We start from the raw sequence: 15,370 nt of genomic DNA, 5'->3' as shown, positions 1-15,370 counted from the left end.
GGAACAAATAGGTAAAGATAACTAAAGAAAGAGCGTTCGTACCTCACATCGGTAGCACTTCAGGTGAAAGTTCTTCTCTAACGCAACAACCCTGATGGTCTCTTCACTTCCAGGGTCGGGAATAATTGGCTCGTTGCAGCTCACGCAGAGTGGAGAGAAACGGCTGAGAAACAGAAAAAGTTAATGGTTAAAAGTTAATTAGTTTATGTAATAAAGGGATAGTTCACTTTGAAATTAATTTTTGATATGTTTTAGTTTACCTCAAGGGCATCCAAGATGTAGGTGTTTTTGTTTCCACAGTATTTTCAATTTTGATATTTTTTGGTCAAAAAGTTTGTGTCCATCAGTCATATAATGGAGGTATATGATCACCACCTCAAAGAGCACGCACAGAGAAGTCCAAATTAAGCATGATTTAATGACTCGGAAATGTAAGTACACATTGATGGCCTAAGACACGAAACGAGCGGTTTGTGTGAGGAAACGAACAGTATTTATATCGTTTTTACCTCGTGACCACAGCCACGTCCAAGTACTCTGAGGGGACGGGCGCTTCGGTCTGCGCAAGCACCGGAAGTGATATCTCGCGCGGTTGCGAAACAAATTCAACATTGTTGATATAACGAAAACGTCTTCAATTGCGATTTCCTGTATATCTAAATATGTTTAGATCTTCACAGTGAAAGGTAACACTTCTGAAATCTCTGTGTAAACAATGAGTGACGTACACGCGAGACGTCACTTCCGGGGCTTGCGCAGACAGAAGCGTCCACGCCCTCAGATCACTTGGACGTGGCTCTGATTACATGAGGTACAAACAATATAAATACTGTTCATTTTCTCCCACAAACCGCTCGTTTCGTGTCTTAGGCCATCAATGTGTACTTACATTTACGAGTCATTAAATCATGTTTAATTTGGACTTCTCTGTGCATGCTCTTTGCGGTGGTGATCATAGACCTCCATTATATGACTGACAGACAAATACGGTTTGACCTAAAAATATCGAAATTGAAAATACTGCGGAAACAAAGACACCTACATCTTGGATGCCCTTGAGGTAAGCTAAAACATACCAAAAATTAATTTCAAAGTGAACTAAACCCTTTAACTAACATGAACTAAAAATGATCAATACATTTGTTTCAGCATTTATTCATCTTTGTTCATTTTAGTTAATAAAAATACAGTACTTCATTGTTTATTCATGTTAATTCACAGTGCAGTTAATAATGTATCCATAAATGTTGAAATTAACAGTAAAGGGATAGTTCACCCAAATATGAAAATTCTGTATTCATTTACTCACACTCAAGTTGTTCCAAATTTCTTTCTTCTGCTGAACACAAACGTTTTTTTTTTTTTTTTTTTTGATGAATGACTAACCAGTTAATTCCATACTTCTATAATATGGAAAAAATGCTATGGAAGTTAATGGGGCCTGGTTACAGTCATTCTTCAAAATATCTTATTTTGTGTTCATCAGAAAGAAACTCATGATGACAGAATTTTCATTTCTGGATGAACTCTCCCTTTAACTAAGCTTAATAAAGGCTGTAGAATTATTATTTATTGTAAGTTCATGTTAACTAATAAACCTACACTCACCGGCCACTTTATTAGGTACCCCATGCTAGTAACGGGTTGGACCCCCTTTTGCCTTCAGAACTGCCTCAATTCTTCGTGGCATAGATTCAACAGAGTGCTGGAAGCATTCCTCAGGGAGTTTGGTCCATATTGACATGATGGCATCACACAGTTGCCGCAGATTTGTCGGCTGCACATCCATGATGCGAATCTCCCGTTCCACCACATCCCAAAGATGCTCTATTGGATTGAGATCTGGTGACTGTGGAGGCCATTTGAGTACAGCGAACTCATTGTCATGTTCAAGAAACCAGTCTGAGCTGATTCCAGCTTTATGACATGGCGCATTATCCTGCTGGAAGTAGCCATCAGAAGTTGGGTACATTGTGGTCCTTAAGGGATGGACATGGTCAGCAACAATACTCAGGTAGGCTGTGGCGTTGCAACGATGCTCAATTGGTACCAAGGGGCCCAAAGAGTGCCAAGAAAATATTCCCCACACCATGACACAACCACCACCAGCCTGAACCGTTGATACAAGGCAGGATGGATCCATGCTTTCATGTTGTAGACGCCAAATTCTGACCCTACCATCCGAATGTCGCAGCAGAAATCGAGACTCATCAGACCAGGCAACGTTTTTCCAATCTTCTATTGTCCAATTTCGATGAGCTTGTGCAAATTGTAGCCTCAGTTTCCTGTTCTTAGCTAAAAGGAGTGGCACCCGGTGTGGTCTTCTGCTACTGTAGCCCATCTGCCTCAAAGTTCGACGTACTGTGCGTTCAGAGATGCTCTTCTGCCCACCTTGGTTGTAACGGGTGGTTATTTGAGTCACTGTTGCCCTTCTATCAGCTCGAACCAGTCTGGCCATTCTCCTCTGACCTCTGGCATCAACAAGGCATTTCCGCCCACAGAACTGCCGCTCACTGGATGTTTTTTTCTTTTTCGGACCATTCTCTGTAAACCCTAGAGATGGTTGTGCGTGAAAATCCCAGTAGATTAGCAGTTTCTGAAATACTCAGACCAGCCCTTCTGGCACCAACAATCATGCCACGTTCAAAGTCACTCAAATCACCTTTCTTCCCCATACTGATGCTCGGTTTGAACTGCAGGAGATTGTCTTGACCATGTCTACATGCCTAAATGCACTGAGTTGCCGCCATGTGATTGGCTGCTTAGAAAATAAGTGTTAACGAGCAGTTAGACAGGTGTACCTAATAAAGTGGCCGGTGAGAGTATATAGTGTTACCAACATTTTTTAATATTATATAAAATTTTATATGGGTGTTTATTCAACTTCAGGCACCTTCATTTTTAAAGAATTAATTTCTATTTAAATATATGATAATATTAAAATACTATGAATTTTTTTTTTACACTAAATTAATTTTTACATTTTTTGTTTATAGATTTTTTTTCTCTTGTCCTAGTCAGACTCTCGTTCTTAAAATATGAAAATCCACCATAAAAAAAACGTGACAAAAAAAAAAAACTATTATAACAGTGGAATTATAATAAACCAATTCTGTATATTCTGTATATATACTGTATATTGTGTGGGAATGATTTTATACAAATTACAACAATGCCCAAGTTGTAGAATCCACCACAATAAACAAATTTGCCCCAGGTAAAGTTCTCTTAAAAGTAGTTTACTTTATAAGGACGTGAAAAGCATGTTAAATAAAATACAAGACATGATGTGTGAAGAAAAAAAAAAAACCTAAGGTAATATTGCTGGTTAACAACATTGTTGTGCCTCATTTTCTAATCAAGCTGTAATTCAATTACAAAAAAAGTATGCATTTAATTAGGTGTAATTAGGATAGATAAAAAGCTAACTAAGAAATGCATTAGCAAGACTATGCAATTAATATTCCAAATTTAACCCCCAATAAAGCAAATTAACTTTGAAACTATGTTCTAAGGAAGTTTGATTTTATTATGCTAAAAGTGTCCCTTAGTTGAAGAAAACCCCATTTAAAAAAACAGTTTTATTCATTATACTGATACCTGATTGAATGGGATAATCAGTTCAAATGCTCTAAAGCACACCAGTTTATAACGGAGTGTTTTGATTGGTCTGTGATTAGTGAGACGGCTCACCGATGGTAATCTTTGACACAGTAGGGGTTGTTGTCGTCGTCTGTGATGAATGGGGCGCCCTCCAGGGTGCAGCTGCAGGTAGTGCAGCGGAAACAGTGGGCATGGAAACACTGACCCACCGCCTTCAGGACACGGTCTGTGATCCGCTCCCCACAGAGGGAACACACAGTCAGAGATTTCTGGAAACACAATCACACCCAAAGGCAAACGGTGAGAAAATCCAACGCAACAAACGGAGTGGGTAACTAAAGTCTCTGAAAAATTCCCCACTTTCATAAAAGTCTGTAATATGGGCTAACATTGAAGATTTCTGATACCAAAAAAAGCAATGTGTCAATTAAACAAGGGTGAATATGAAATGTCTTGCATCAAAACGGGTTTGTCTCACCGTGTAGCAGTCCTCGCACTGAGGCGTCCCATCGTGGTCGTAGAACTGCATGCCCTGCAGGGGGCGCTGGCAGCTCATGCAGCAGAAACAATGGGAGTGGAAGAGTTTCTCCATTGCTCTCACTGCTGGCTGAGATCTAGACAGAGCTTCTCCACATTTACCACACACTTCTGAAAGGAAACAATATGTTTATTTTAGCAAAGAAAAATACAGCTTGAGGATAATGAGAGATTTATGAGATAAAGAAAAGTTCATTGTGGAGCAGCAAACACAGAGTTTAATCTCCAGGATGATAATTGGGTGACTGGAGAGGTTGTACCTAAAGTACTATTGTACTCTAGAGGTCTCGGGTCATGTTTACACCTGGAATTATGATGTGTTTTATCAAAAGTAGACGACGGAGGCACATTCCCGTTTACTTCTGGTATTTTAATCCGTCTCTTTTGTCCACTTTCAACCACTTCTGTCTTGATTTCTTCGAGCGGAGGGTCTATGGGTGGGTAAACGAATAATTTTTACCTCAGATCTTTTGATCTAATGGACAAAATAAGTCCACTCAATTTACATATGTTAATGCACTAGGAGACGATGGAAAAAACATATGGAGAGCAAGACCTTGCCGAAAGCTGCGAGTGTTAAAAATCAGGAATGGTCAGAGAACAATGTGCTTGATACATTTTTCATCCTAAAACCAAATTTTGGTCTATAGCTGACAAAGTTTAAATCCCGTCTGGCTAGCAAGCAACTCCCAAAATGTTAACGCTTTAGACTAGTAATGGTGTGATCCTATCGACCAAAACGCATCTTAATACCACATGTAAACAGGGCCTCAGTTCAACAGCACCACCCTCCTTAAAAGCATTCCAGACCAATCCTACCTTAGCAACTGTTGCCATTCTCCATATAGAGTGCAACAGTCGGGTTATAGAAGTAAAAATCCCATTTAGAGAGAGGAACTGTTTTTTAAATGATGACAGATCTATGAGCTATAGGGTTAATTGATGCTATATGCTTTTGTTGAAGCCATCAGCCAGTATTATTTCAACATTTTAAAAACAATCCTCTTTAACTGTGGAATTCTTGGTGAAAGACTACATTACCCATGATTCTACAAAATCCTCCACCAATCAGAGAATCGCAACAAGTAAATCTCACACAACTCTCTACTACCAGTACATTCCCATTGAGCACGGTGAATGACATAATGGATTCAATCTTCCTACGCGTTCAAACTATTAAATAGTAATGCATACAATGCCGGTCAAAAGTTTGGAAACATAAAAAAAAAAAGATGTATTTGAAAGAAAGTCTCTTCCTGTGCGTTCACACCAGACGCGAATAGCGCATCAAATTCACGCCTACCTTCTAGTTGCTTCTAGTCTACATGCTTGAACACTTTGAATCCATTTGCGTGTCAAGAGCGAAATTGATCTATAGCATGATGTAACTATAGAAGAGTCAAGTTTTAAATAGGAAAAATATCGAAACACTTTGGTAATTTTTTTGGGAGAAATGCTAATGGTCTTGTGCACTTCAATGATGTATGCTAAGCTATGCTAAAAGTGGTACCGCCAGAACCCGAGATCGGCTGAATGGATTCAAAAAAGGTAAACCTCAACAGTTTAACTCTGGGGGAGTTGTAAAATGAGCGTATTTCCAAAAAAAAAGTGGAGTATCCCTTTAAAAGTGTATTTATTCTTGTGATAAAGCCGAGTTGTCATCTTAGCAAAGGGTCATCACAGCAAGACAGGCAATAAAAGAAGAAAATCAAACTATGACCAAGAATATAATCAGACTTAAAAATAAACCATTAACAGAACATGACTACACAAACTGTTTATTTCAGTTGCATGTGAAAGTAGGTTGATCTAATCAAAAACGGACCAAAAAGTATTTTTAGTTTTCACCTGCACGCACATCTAAGCTACTAAGAAACCAAAAAAAAAAAAAAAACTCCAGTCCTGACAAAGACAGAGTGAGATCATTACAACACTCATCCAGAAAGATCCAGACATGGGAGAGGTGAAGCACTGTGCTGTTTAGACTCTGATAATGAAGTAATAAACTGAGATAGAGAAGCTACATCAAGCTAAACACCTACACAGACAGATAAAGAGACAGGAAATCAGAAAAAGAGCAAGAGAAACCCTGATTACACAGTCAGTGTTTATCACAGCTTGCCTGCCGTGTGTTAAACAAGACCCATACGGATGTCTCAAATTAAAAAGTCAATCAAATCTTAAGGGTGTGTGTGTGTACACAAGGTTAGGTGTACCTGTAGCTGGAGAGGTGATCACAGGAGGATGTTTGTCCATGTCTTTAATAAAGTCCTTAGTCATTTTCTCCAGCTCTTCTACTTCCCTCATAGTGAGAGGAGCTCCACCAGAACCAGACGCCTAAAAAAAAAAAAACAGCATATGTTTGCTATTTTTTTAGAAATTTTGTCATTTTAATTGTGTTAGGCAACTATATACACATTTTAAGCAGGGATGCACGATACATCGGCCACCATATTGGTACCGACCGATACATGTCCGTTTTTAATGTTATTGTTAACAGCCTGATAAGAAAATGTGGCCGATATATAAAAGCAGATAATGGATTATTTCCTTCAGCTGAGAAGCACTGTTTGCCATGATGGTTTTGAATTGCTTGAAATATGATTAGAATCATTTCATAAAAGGAAAATACAGCAAGTCTGTCATATAGGCCACATACATTTTATTGGTGAGAAATTTGTTTGTTTTAATCAGGCACTCAGATATTATATAAAAAATGTAATTTAGATGTATCGGCCTTCAAATATAAAGAAAATATCGGTGTCAGCCCAAATTTTCACATCGGTGCATCCCTAATTTTAAGTAATTTTAACTAAAAAACTTCTATTGATTCACACTGGTTACATTTTGAATGGTAAATGAATCACTGTAATATTAGCATATGAACTGCGATTGACCTTTTTCTCGCATCTATTTGCATCTTGAAATGCAACTGGTCTTTTCTTATCTATTCAACATCTATAGTTGCCTTTTCTCCACACAGGCGATGTTGCATTACATTGTTTGCTCAACAAAGCTCAAAGAAAGTGTCAAAAAGTCTCATGACATCAGCAAAATTCATGACTCCAATGCGACGTTTCATTTATGCAGAATATATACATATGCACAAACCTAAGCTTTCCCAAAAGCCGAGTGTGCTTTATTTTTATTTATGTTTTAATTTATCCTTCGACTTACAGTGCCATTCAAAAGGCAGGGGTTGGTAATATTTTCAATTAAACAAAAAAACAGTAAAATAATAATAATAATAATATTTTATTGTTACTTTGTTACCTCGTCTCATCTTAACTTTATTTAAATGACTACATCTAGGGCACACCCACCTTTGGTGTGACAGTGTTTCCTGCTGGTCTGCTGAACGATGCGATGGGTGATTTCTTGGGTGCAGCAGGAGAAGGCGGAGCAAAGCCTTGCTGACTGCCAATGGGAGATGTTTCAGAGAGACTGAGAGCAGGTGGGGGGGCGGGAATATTCACTGGTGGAGCAACAGGGGCAGGAGGAGCCGCAGGAGGAGGCGGTGGGAAAGAGCTTTGGGCGGGGGGTTTAACGGCATGGTTAAACCCTCTTGCGCCTCCAGAAGGTGCAGGACTAGCTGTTTTGGAACCAAAATTTGAATTCAGCTGACTGGGAGGGAAGTTGGTTTTTGGAGCAACGGCTGGGCCTTTAGCCAATGACTGTACAGGGGCAGGGGCGGGGGCAGAGGCTGCGCTCTGCTTGGCCGGTCGTGTTCGAGCACGTAGCTCCTCGGCCCAAGGGGCAGGGGGAGGACGATCCGCCAGCTCAGGAGGGGGCAGAAAGGAGAGGGTGGGCTTAGGGGCTTTTGGTGGTGGTGCTACTGGCTTTGGCGCTGGTGCTGATGAAAACTGGCTAGGCAACTGAGCAAACAAACAAACACACACACACACACAGAATTATGTCACACATCAGAAAGGGGGAAGAGGAACTTTAAAGCCTTGCAAAATCTCTAAATTGTGGCATCAGAATGTTGCACGATTAAGATTGTTAAATAAGGAAGTAACAATATAAAGGAGGAACAATTATTTTTTCACAATTGCTTTATTTGTGAAACACTATAATAGGATTGCAGAATCAATAAGAATGGCTTCATCAAATTTTTTCACGTTGGTTCATTTACAAATTATTCATTCCTAATTTAGTAAATACTATGTAAAATAAATATGCATTTTATTGCAGAACGTGTTATTTTATACAGTATATATATATATATACAAACACTACCGGTCAAAAGTTTTAGATCTGTAAGATTTTTTATGTTTTTAAAAGAAGTCTCTTCTGCTCACCAAAGGCTGCAATTATTTGATAATTTTATTATTTGATTATTTGAAATATTATTACAATTTAAAACAGTGGTTTTCTATGTGAATATATAGTGAAGTGTAATTTATTCCTGTGATCAAAGCTGAATTTACAGCATCATTACTCCAGTCTTCAGTGTCACATGATCCTGCAGAAATTATTATAATATGATGCTCAAGAAACATTTATGATTATTATCCATGTTGAAAACAGTTTTTTACATTTTTATTTCAGGACTCTTCGATGAATAGAAAGTTCAAAAGAACAGAATTGATCTGAAATGGAAAGCTTTTGTAACATTAATCACTACCATTCAAAAGTTTGGGGTCAGTAAGAATTTATTTGTATTTTTTGGGGAAAGAAATTAGAAAATACTTTTATTCATCGGGGATGAGTTAAATTGATCAAAAGTTACACTAAAGACATTTATAATGTTAGAAAAGATTATATTTTAAATAAATGCCGTTCTTTTGAACATTCTATTAATCATAGAATTTTGGGGGGAAAAAACGGTACACGACTGTTTTCAACATTGAAAATAATTTGTTTTTCGAGCATAAAATCAGCATATTAGAATGATTTCTGAAGGATCATGTGACACTGAAAACCGATGTGTAATCAGCAACAGTAATGATGTTGAAAATTCAGCTTTCAGATTACATTTTAAAATATATTGAAATAGAAAACAGTCATTTTAAATTGTCATAATATTTCACAATATTACTGTTTGTCATTTTTTTTTCCATCAAATAAAGCAGCCTTGGTGAGCAGAAGAGACTTCATTTAAAAACATAAAAAATCTTACTGATCTAAAACTTTTGACCGGTAGTGTATGTATATTAGCTTTATATCAGTCACAAATAGAGCAGCACGAACATTCGTCAAAACATCTCCTTTTGTGTTCTTCTAAAAATAGTAAGCCTTGGAATGGCATTAGACTGAGTAAAGCTATTCCATTAAGGTTGAGAAAGGGAAATAAACTGAACCCTGAAGGTCAAGATTAGAACGTCAGAGGTTAAAAGTTGTGCGATTACCTTTGGGTTGAAAGGTCCACTAGTCTCCATCTCTGATAACATATCGGTCAAAGAGCCCAGCTGCCTGTCAAAACTCGTCTGTTTCTCAATCAGCCTCTGTGGAGAACAAAACAAGAGACGATATGAGAGAGAGAAAAAGAAACAAGATGTGTGTGAAAGGATGTGGATTAGGAGAGAGGAGAACGACAAGAAGTTAGTCAGCTTTATTGTCGATTCTTCACATGTTCCCGGCATTCAAACAATCGAAATTACGTTTCCTTCCATCCCACGGTCAAGACAGAGAAAAACAAAATTTGTTAAACATGTAGCTAAACCTAAACTAGAGTTAAAAACTAGATATAGCTAAAAACTATATAACAAGAAAGGGTGAATCAGACATGAAATCTGATGTTGTGTTGGAAAGAGTGCAAGAGTATATAAATGTTAGGCAATTAAAGGGTGGAATACAGTACCAAGCAAGAATAAAGAAATTATGTGAAACAGAAAATAACAGGGTCAAAGCTGAAAAACAATACAAAGAATATTAAATGTGTGAAGAACAGATATAAAAAAGGATAAACAAAATGGTGCCTTGAGGTGTTCCTAGATTATAATTCATGCCTAGTTAGTCATTTGAGCAGATTATAAGAGAAAAGAGATAATAAAAGGGCAGAATGTGAGTGTGAATCCACACTGACAAATAAATGAATCCACAAAGAAATTTGGAAGAGCTTAGAAAGACACAAACAAATGACAGTCTTGCTCTCAGAAAACCACAGCACTGTTCAATCACTACACAATCTTCAAAGAAGAAACATGTACTTTATGTGGCCATCCAAAAGTGTGAATTTAACTAAATTGGAATACCACATAAATTTGTAGCACCGTTTCCATCACATGTGTTCAAGAATTGTTACTTTATGAAATGATCTGTAATAAAAGAAAAGAAGCCACTGCGGCTCTTTTTTCATACATCAAATGACTTGCGGCTCAGAGCGCAGGCACAACCCAACAAACGCCGTCATGTTATTAATCCCCTGGTTGTCCAGTTATCCAATCACAACATCTGTTGAGGCAAAGTTTATTATTGCACATCAAAGGATGTATTCTGGAAATATGATTCCGTCATAGTTTGTGCGCATGTCTTCTCTGCCTCGATTGAGTGCATACATTTTTGTCCATTTTTAGAATTTGTGCATCTTTGCGTTTCCATCCAGCATTTTTTTATGCGATAACCCCCAAATCACATGAAAATAGGTAAATAGCTAAATATGAATCACATTTTTTATTAATTTAGGATAATATTAATACTGGGATATTGGATTTAATTGTGCATGCTAATTTGTTTTTTCACATTTATATACTTAACACCAAGGTCCAGATTTACTGAACAGGGCAAATTAGCGTGAGTTAAAAAAAAAACACAGATGGGAGTGGAAAATTCTGTATGTGATCTGACGATGCAGCCGGATCATTTCCATAATGACCAACAATCCACCAAGAGCAGCGCAAATTAGCGCCTAATTCAAGACATGCTTTTTTGGGCTGTAATTAATGGCGCAAATACCAGTAAATTGACTAGAACAAACCTTAGTAAATCACCTTGCATGATTCATTTAAATCAGTGGTTCTCAAGCTTTTTTGGGCTAGTGCCCCTTAACCAATATCCAGGTCCCTGACCGCCTGCAAAAATAACCCTGTCCAATGCCTTTTCAGCGCTAATTTTTCACTGTGTATATTTGGTAAGTGCTGACTGTAGTTTTTTTTAATGGCAAAAATGTGCTGGTGCAAGCTGTTAGTAAATCTGGCCCTGATAATTTAACTTCAAATCTCAAAATAAACTTGTAGCATATAAAAAGACTATTTTAATTTAGGAAAAAAGTTAATATCTAACATTTACTGGTCTTTTACAACATTTTTATAATAGTTGTTCATCCCTAAAATCTTCTATAGTAAGGAAATGTTTGAGGAAAAACGTATTTTTATTGCTCTCAGTAGCAACAGCAGGTCTTGTTTGATTGAATGAGGCCCTGTGAGTGATGATGTAGCCCAATTAAATTGCACTCACCACAATAACACATCCATATAAGCCCTGACTCTATTTATGGAAAAGTCAGCAGACAGCACATATAACAGTGTCTCACAGGACACCGAAGTTTTACTGCAGCAAACTGCTCAATTCAACTTTCCCATCTTCTCCATTAATTTACAAAAAGAGTCACTAGAATTACAGAAGACGGTCATATCAGGCCATAAAGAGTGAGAATTAATGATGCACTAATAATAATAATTTTAAATTTAGCAAAAACTCCCATATATCGTAAAAAAAACTTTACACTCACAATTCGAAAAAGAAATATTTCGCAAAACTGCAATGGAAAGAGTTTTTGTGCATTTACAGGTCACCTGATGTATATGGCTCCGTATGTTTGGACAGAAGACAAGACAGTTATTCGTTAAAGGGCCCTATTATGCCATTTCAAAGTTTCCTAATGTTGTTGTGGAGTCTCCTACAACATGTTTAGATGCATCAAAGGTTAAAAAAACAGTTTAATTTCCTCATAATACACATTTGCACATCACAACATTTTCAATGCTTCTCAAACGACTCGTCAAATGAATCAATCTCTCTAAATCCCGCCTTTCCGCGAGCTGCTCTGCTCTGATTGGCCAGACAGCTCAGTCTGTTGTGATTGGCCTACCGAAAACAAAAACGCCCATTGTCATAACAACGACAGCTCTCCTTGTCCTGAGGCTTTCTAGAACCTACCTAAACTGTTTGTCATTTGATTTGACTCTTACTTTTGAAAGACAATAACTTAATATACAGTGCACTTTCAGATTTAAAAAATTGCAGGATGTTTTCATTCACTTGGAGCTATGTTACGCACTACATGAAAGGTAATTTTCAGAAATCCATAACAGGGGCCCTTTAAACTCTTTAAGGGTGTTTCAACCTTAGAAATATGACATCAATACAACAGCTTGTAAAAATGTCACATATCGTTGCATTTATCTCATTTTACAAGAATGTCTATAGCTCATTAGTTAGCTATATATATATAAAAAAAAATAATAATATATATATACACATAGGTACATCGTTAGTCAGAATGGAGTTTTCTTGGTTTAAAAAGGCATACCATTGTGGTCAGTATAGTGTGAAAGCTTTTTAATCTTAAAGGACCAGAAATGAGAAAGGCTGGGAATGACACAAGGGCACGTAAAGACTTGTTAAGATTAAAATCAAATTGAAATCAAATCAAATATTTGGTAACCTACCTGAGAGTTGACACCTGCACCGGTCTGAGGGGGAGGAGGAGGTGGAGGTGGTGGTGGTGGTGGTGGTGGTGGGGGGAAGGAGGCAGAAGGTACAGAGATAAACTCTTCAGGAGGAGCAGGGAGGTGCAGGTCTTCTGCAACTGGGGGCGGGGCTGGGAATGCAGGAGGAAGGGCATCAGATGCAGGGGGTGTGATTTGGCATTCTGGAGGAGGGGCTGGGAGCTCGGCATCATCCAGCGGAGGAGGAGGAGGGGGCGGGAAGTCTAATGAACGAAGGCAGTGAACTTCATTACACTCGCACCAATTCACAATGACAAAACAATCCTTTTCTTCATTGTCCTTTCACCTTAACACAGCGCATGATATCATAGCTTATCTACATTAGCATTCACTGCTTCTCTCATATGTGAAAAACAACTCATCAGGACTGGAATTTGAAGGACAGTGCAGATATCGAATATGCCAAACACCAGTAAAGACAGAAATGCAGTTCAGTTTAATCCTTAAAGTCAAATTCAGTAGTTTATCAGCAAAACACTTTCAACACTTCTTTAACAGTCATGTCAACATAACCTGGAAGACAATACAATGCTGAATAAAGTTGTAGTTTTTGTTATTTTTGGACCAAAATGTATTTTCGATGCTTCAAAACATTCTGACTAACGCACTGATGTCACATGGACTACTTTGATGATGTCTTTATTTCCTTTCTGGACAATGACATTATACCGTGTACACATTTTCAATGGAGGGACAGAAAACTCTCGGACTAAATCTAAAATATCTTAAACTGTGTTCGGAAGATGAACGGAGAGCTTGGGACGACATGAGGGCGAGTCATTAATGACATAATTTTCATTTTTGGGTGAACTAACCCTTTAAAATATTTATGCATCTATATACTGTATATATATATATATATATCGTAAATAATGAATAAGAGGTGTACACAAATGTATTAAAGGTGTAAGGAAAATATATTTTTTCCTTGATGGCTACACTACATTACATTTTTAGGGTTTTTAAAATAAAACTATAGCCTAAACGCTTTCCAAAACCATATAAAACAAACTTTATACAAAGATGACATTAAGAATTTGCCACGTGTTCTAAACTAGATTTTTAAAATATTTTTCTTGTTCTTTAATCACAGATTGGTCTTATATTAGACTTTATATGTGGACTTATGTAGACTTTATATATAGACTTATATTGGTCTTTCATGAAAGTTGCCTTACCCTCACAAACAGCTGAAGGGGGCGGGGGCATCTCTCCAACTCGTCCAATTACACCAGTGCTTACAAATGGAGAGGGCTGCGATGGGGCCATCTGTATTTTGGGACGCGGAGGAGCGACAGATGCAAACTTCTTGGGTTGGTTGTAGAAAGAAGGAGCGGTAACTTTGAGGGAGACCGAGGAAGTTACCACAATGGGTTTGCCGCTACTAGAGTCAGACATCTTGATCTGAAAAATACAACAGTATGCCTGTAGTCAAAGAAGTGTTACAGTTCAGATCACCATTTCTGCACAACATTTTCCAAGACCACTTGGCTGCATAGTTTGGCAGAACAGCATATGGAAAATCTTAACGTTTAGTAAGTGGTCTGCAGCTTTGGTTCCTGATACTGCTTTATTCACGCAGAATCGGTTCTCAAGAGAGCCGCCCACCTGTATGTAGGTTAGTCAACCATCTGGGTTAAATTTGAACGAATTTTCCTTCATCTACAACTTTGAAACCCCCAGAACATGAGTAGGAAATGTTCCTTTAATATTTTTAGCATTATACAATTGTTTAAAAACAAGATGAGGTGAGCATTTCCATAATTACAGGGAAGTTATTGTATCTTTGTGAACAAAGTTGTTCCCCGTTTTGTCATAACTAAAAAACATAACTGGTTTTAAGAGAAGTTTTTTAACCTCTAGTCTAAACTAACATGAAACAAAAGTTATGTGTACCATAAACTGGTTTGTATGACTTGGGTGAGGTTGGTATAACAAGGAAATTATTCACCAAATTATTGGATAAGGGAATTCCATGAATTAGTTGCCAATCATTTCACTTCCTGTTATGTACATATCAGGTACTTCCATGTTGTTCATTTTGACTTGTTTCAGATCCACTCTTTAACTTGGTTTCATATCTAGAAAAGTCTCACTGTCAGAAATCCGCTTTCAACAGGATCCATTTTTAGTCATTTCTTGTCCTTTAAAGTCCAATTGTAATTATGTAATTTTTAAGTGTTTTTACCCTTTATCTAAGCTTTAAACACTCAGTTTAACAGCCTTCAATTGTGAATGAGCAATACATTTTTTACTGCCCCATTCTTCAATAACAGCCTCTTTGCAAATTACAGGTGCTTTCACACTGGGTGGTTCTAGGAACTGGCCATCAGTCCCCCATGAACTAAATGTTCCTCTACAACCCTTTTCCTGATAGCATTCACACCACCAGTTGGAACTTTGAAGTGACGTAAACCATGACGTCCTGCCGGTCAGGTTGTTATGCAGGAATTTCATTTAGACGCCAATGATAATGACTTAACCAGAGCCTGAACACATGGCTCCCATGCTTCGTTTTTATTAGTTTATAATGTTTTACAATCATATCTTATACGTTA

General features: G+C 37.6%; 1 protein-coding gene across 3 annotated transcripts in view; it reads right to left on the bottom strand.

Annotated features, from left to right (window-relative positions):
- zyx (zyxin) overlaps positions 1-15,370 on the bottom strand; it is a 31,752-nt gene that overhangs the window by 1,847 nt on the left and 14,535 nt on the right. For 2 of the 3 annotated variants that reach the window (XM_039694401.2, XM_089117536.1), the window contains 8 exons: positions 13,991-14,216; positions 12,753-13,015; positions 9,492-9,587; positions 7,464-8,015; positions 6,357-6,477; positions 4,082-4,251; positions 3,694-3,872; positions 43-163 (listed from right to left, as the gene is read on the bottom strand). In XM_039694401.2, the coding sequence (XP_039550335.2) occupies positions 43-163; positions 3,694-3,872; positions 4,082-4,251; positions 6,357-6,477; positions 7,464-8,015; positions 9,492-9,587; positions 12,753-13,015; positions 13,991-14,210 (1,722 nt within the window). In that variant the 5' untranslated portion in view covers positions 14,211-14,216. The remainder of the gene's footprint in view (positions 1-42; positions 164-3,693; positions 3,873-4,081; positions 4,252-6,356; positions 6,478-7,463; positions 8,016-9,491; positions 9,588-12,752; positions 13,016-13,990; positions 14,217-15,370) is intronic. The other variant, XM_089117537.1, reaches the window with a different exon arrangement.

Source organism: Pimephales promelas, chromosome 12 (assembly GCF_988280905.1).
Source record: "Pimephales promelas chromosome 12, fPimPro1.hap1.1, whole genome shotgun sequence".
NCBI lineage: Eukaryota > Metazoa > Chordata > Actinopteri > Cypriniformes > Leuciscidae > Pimephales > Pimephales promelas.
Note: the sequence above shows the minus strand (reverse complement) of the source record. Positions and strands in the feature narration are given on the sequence as shown.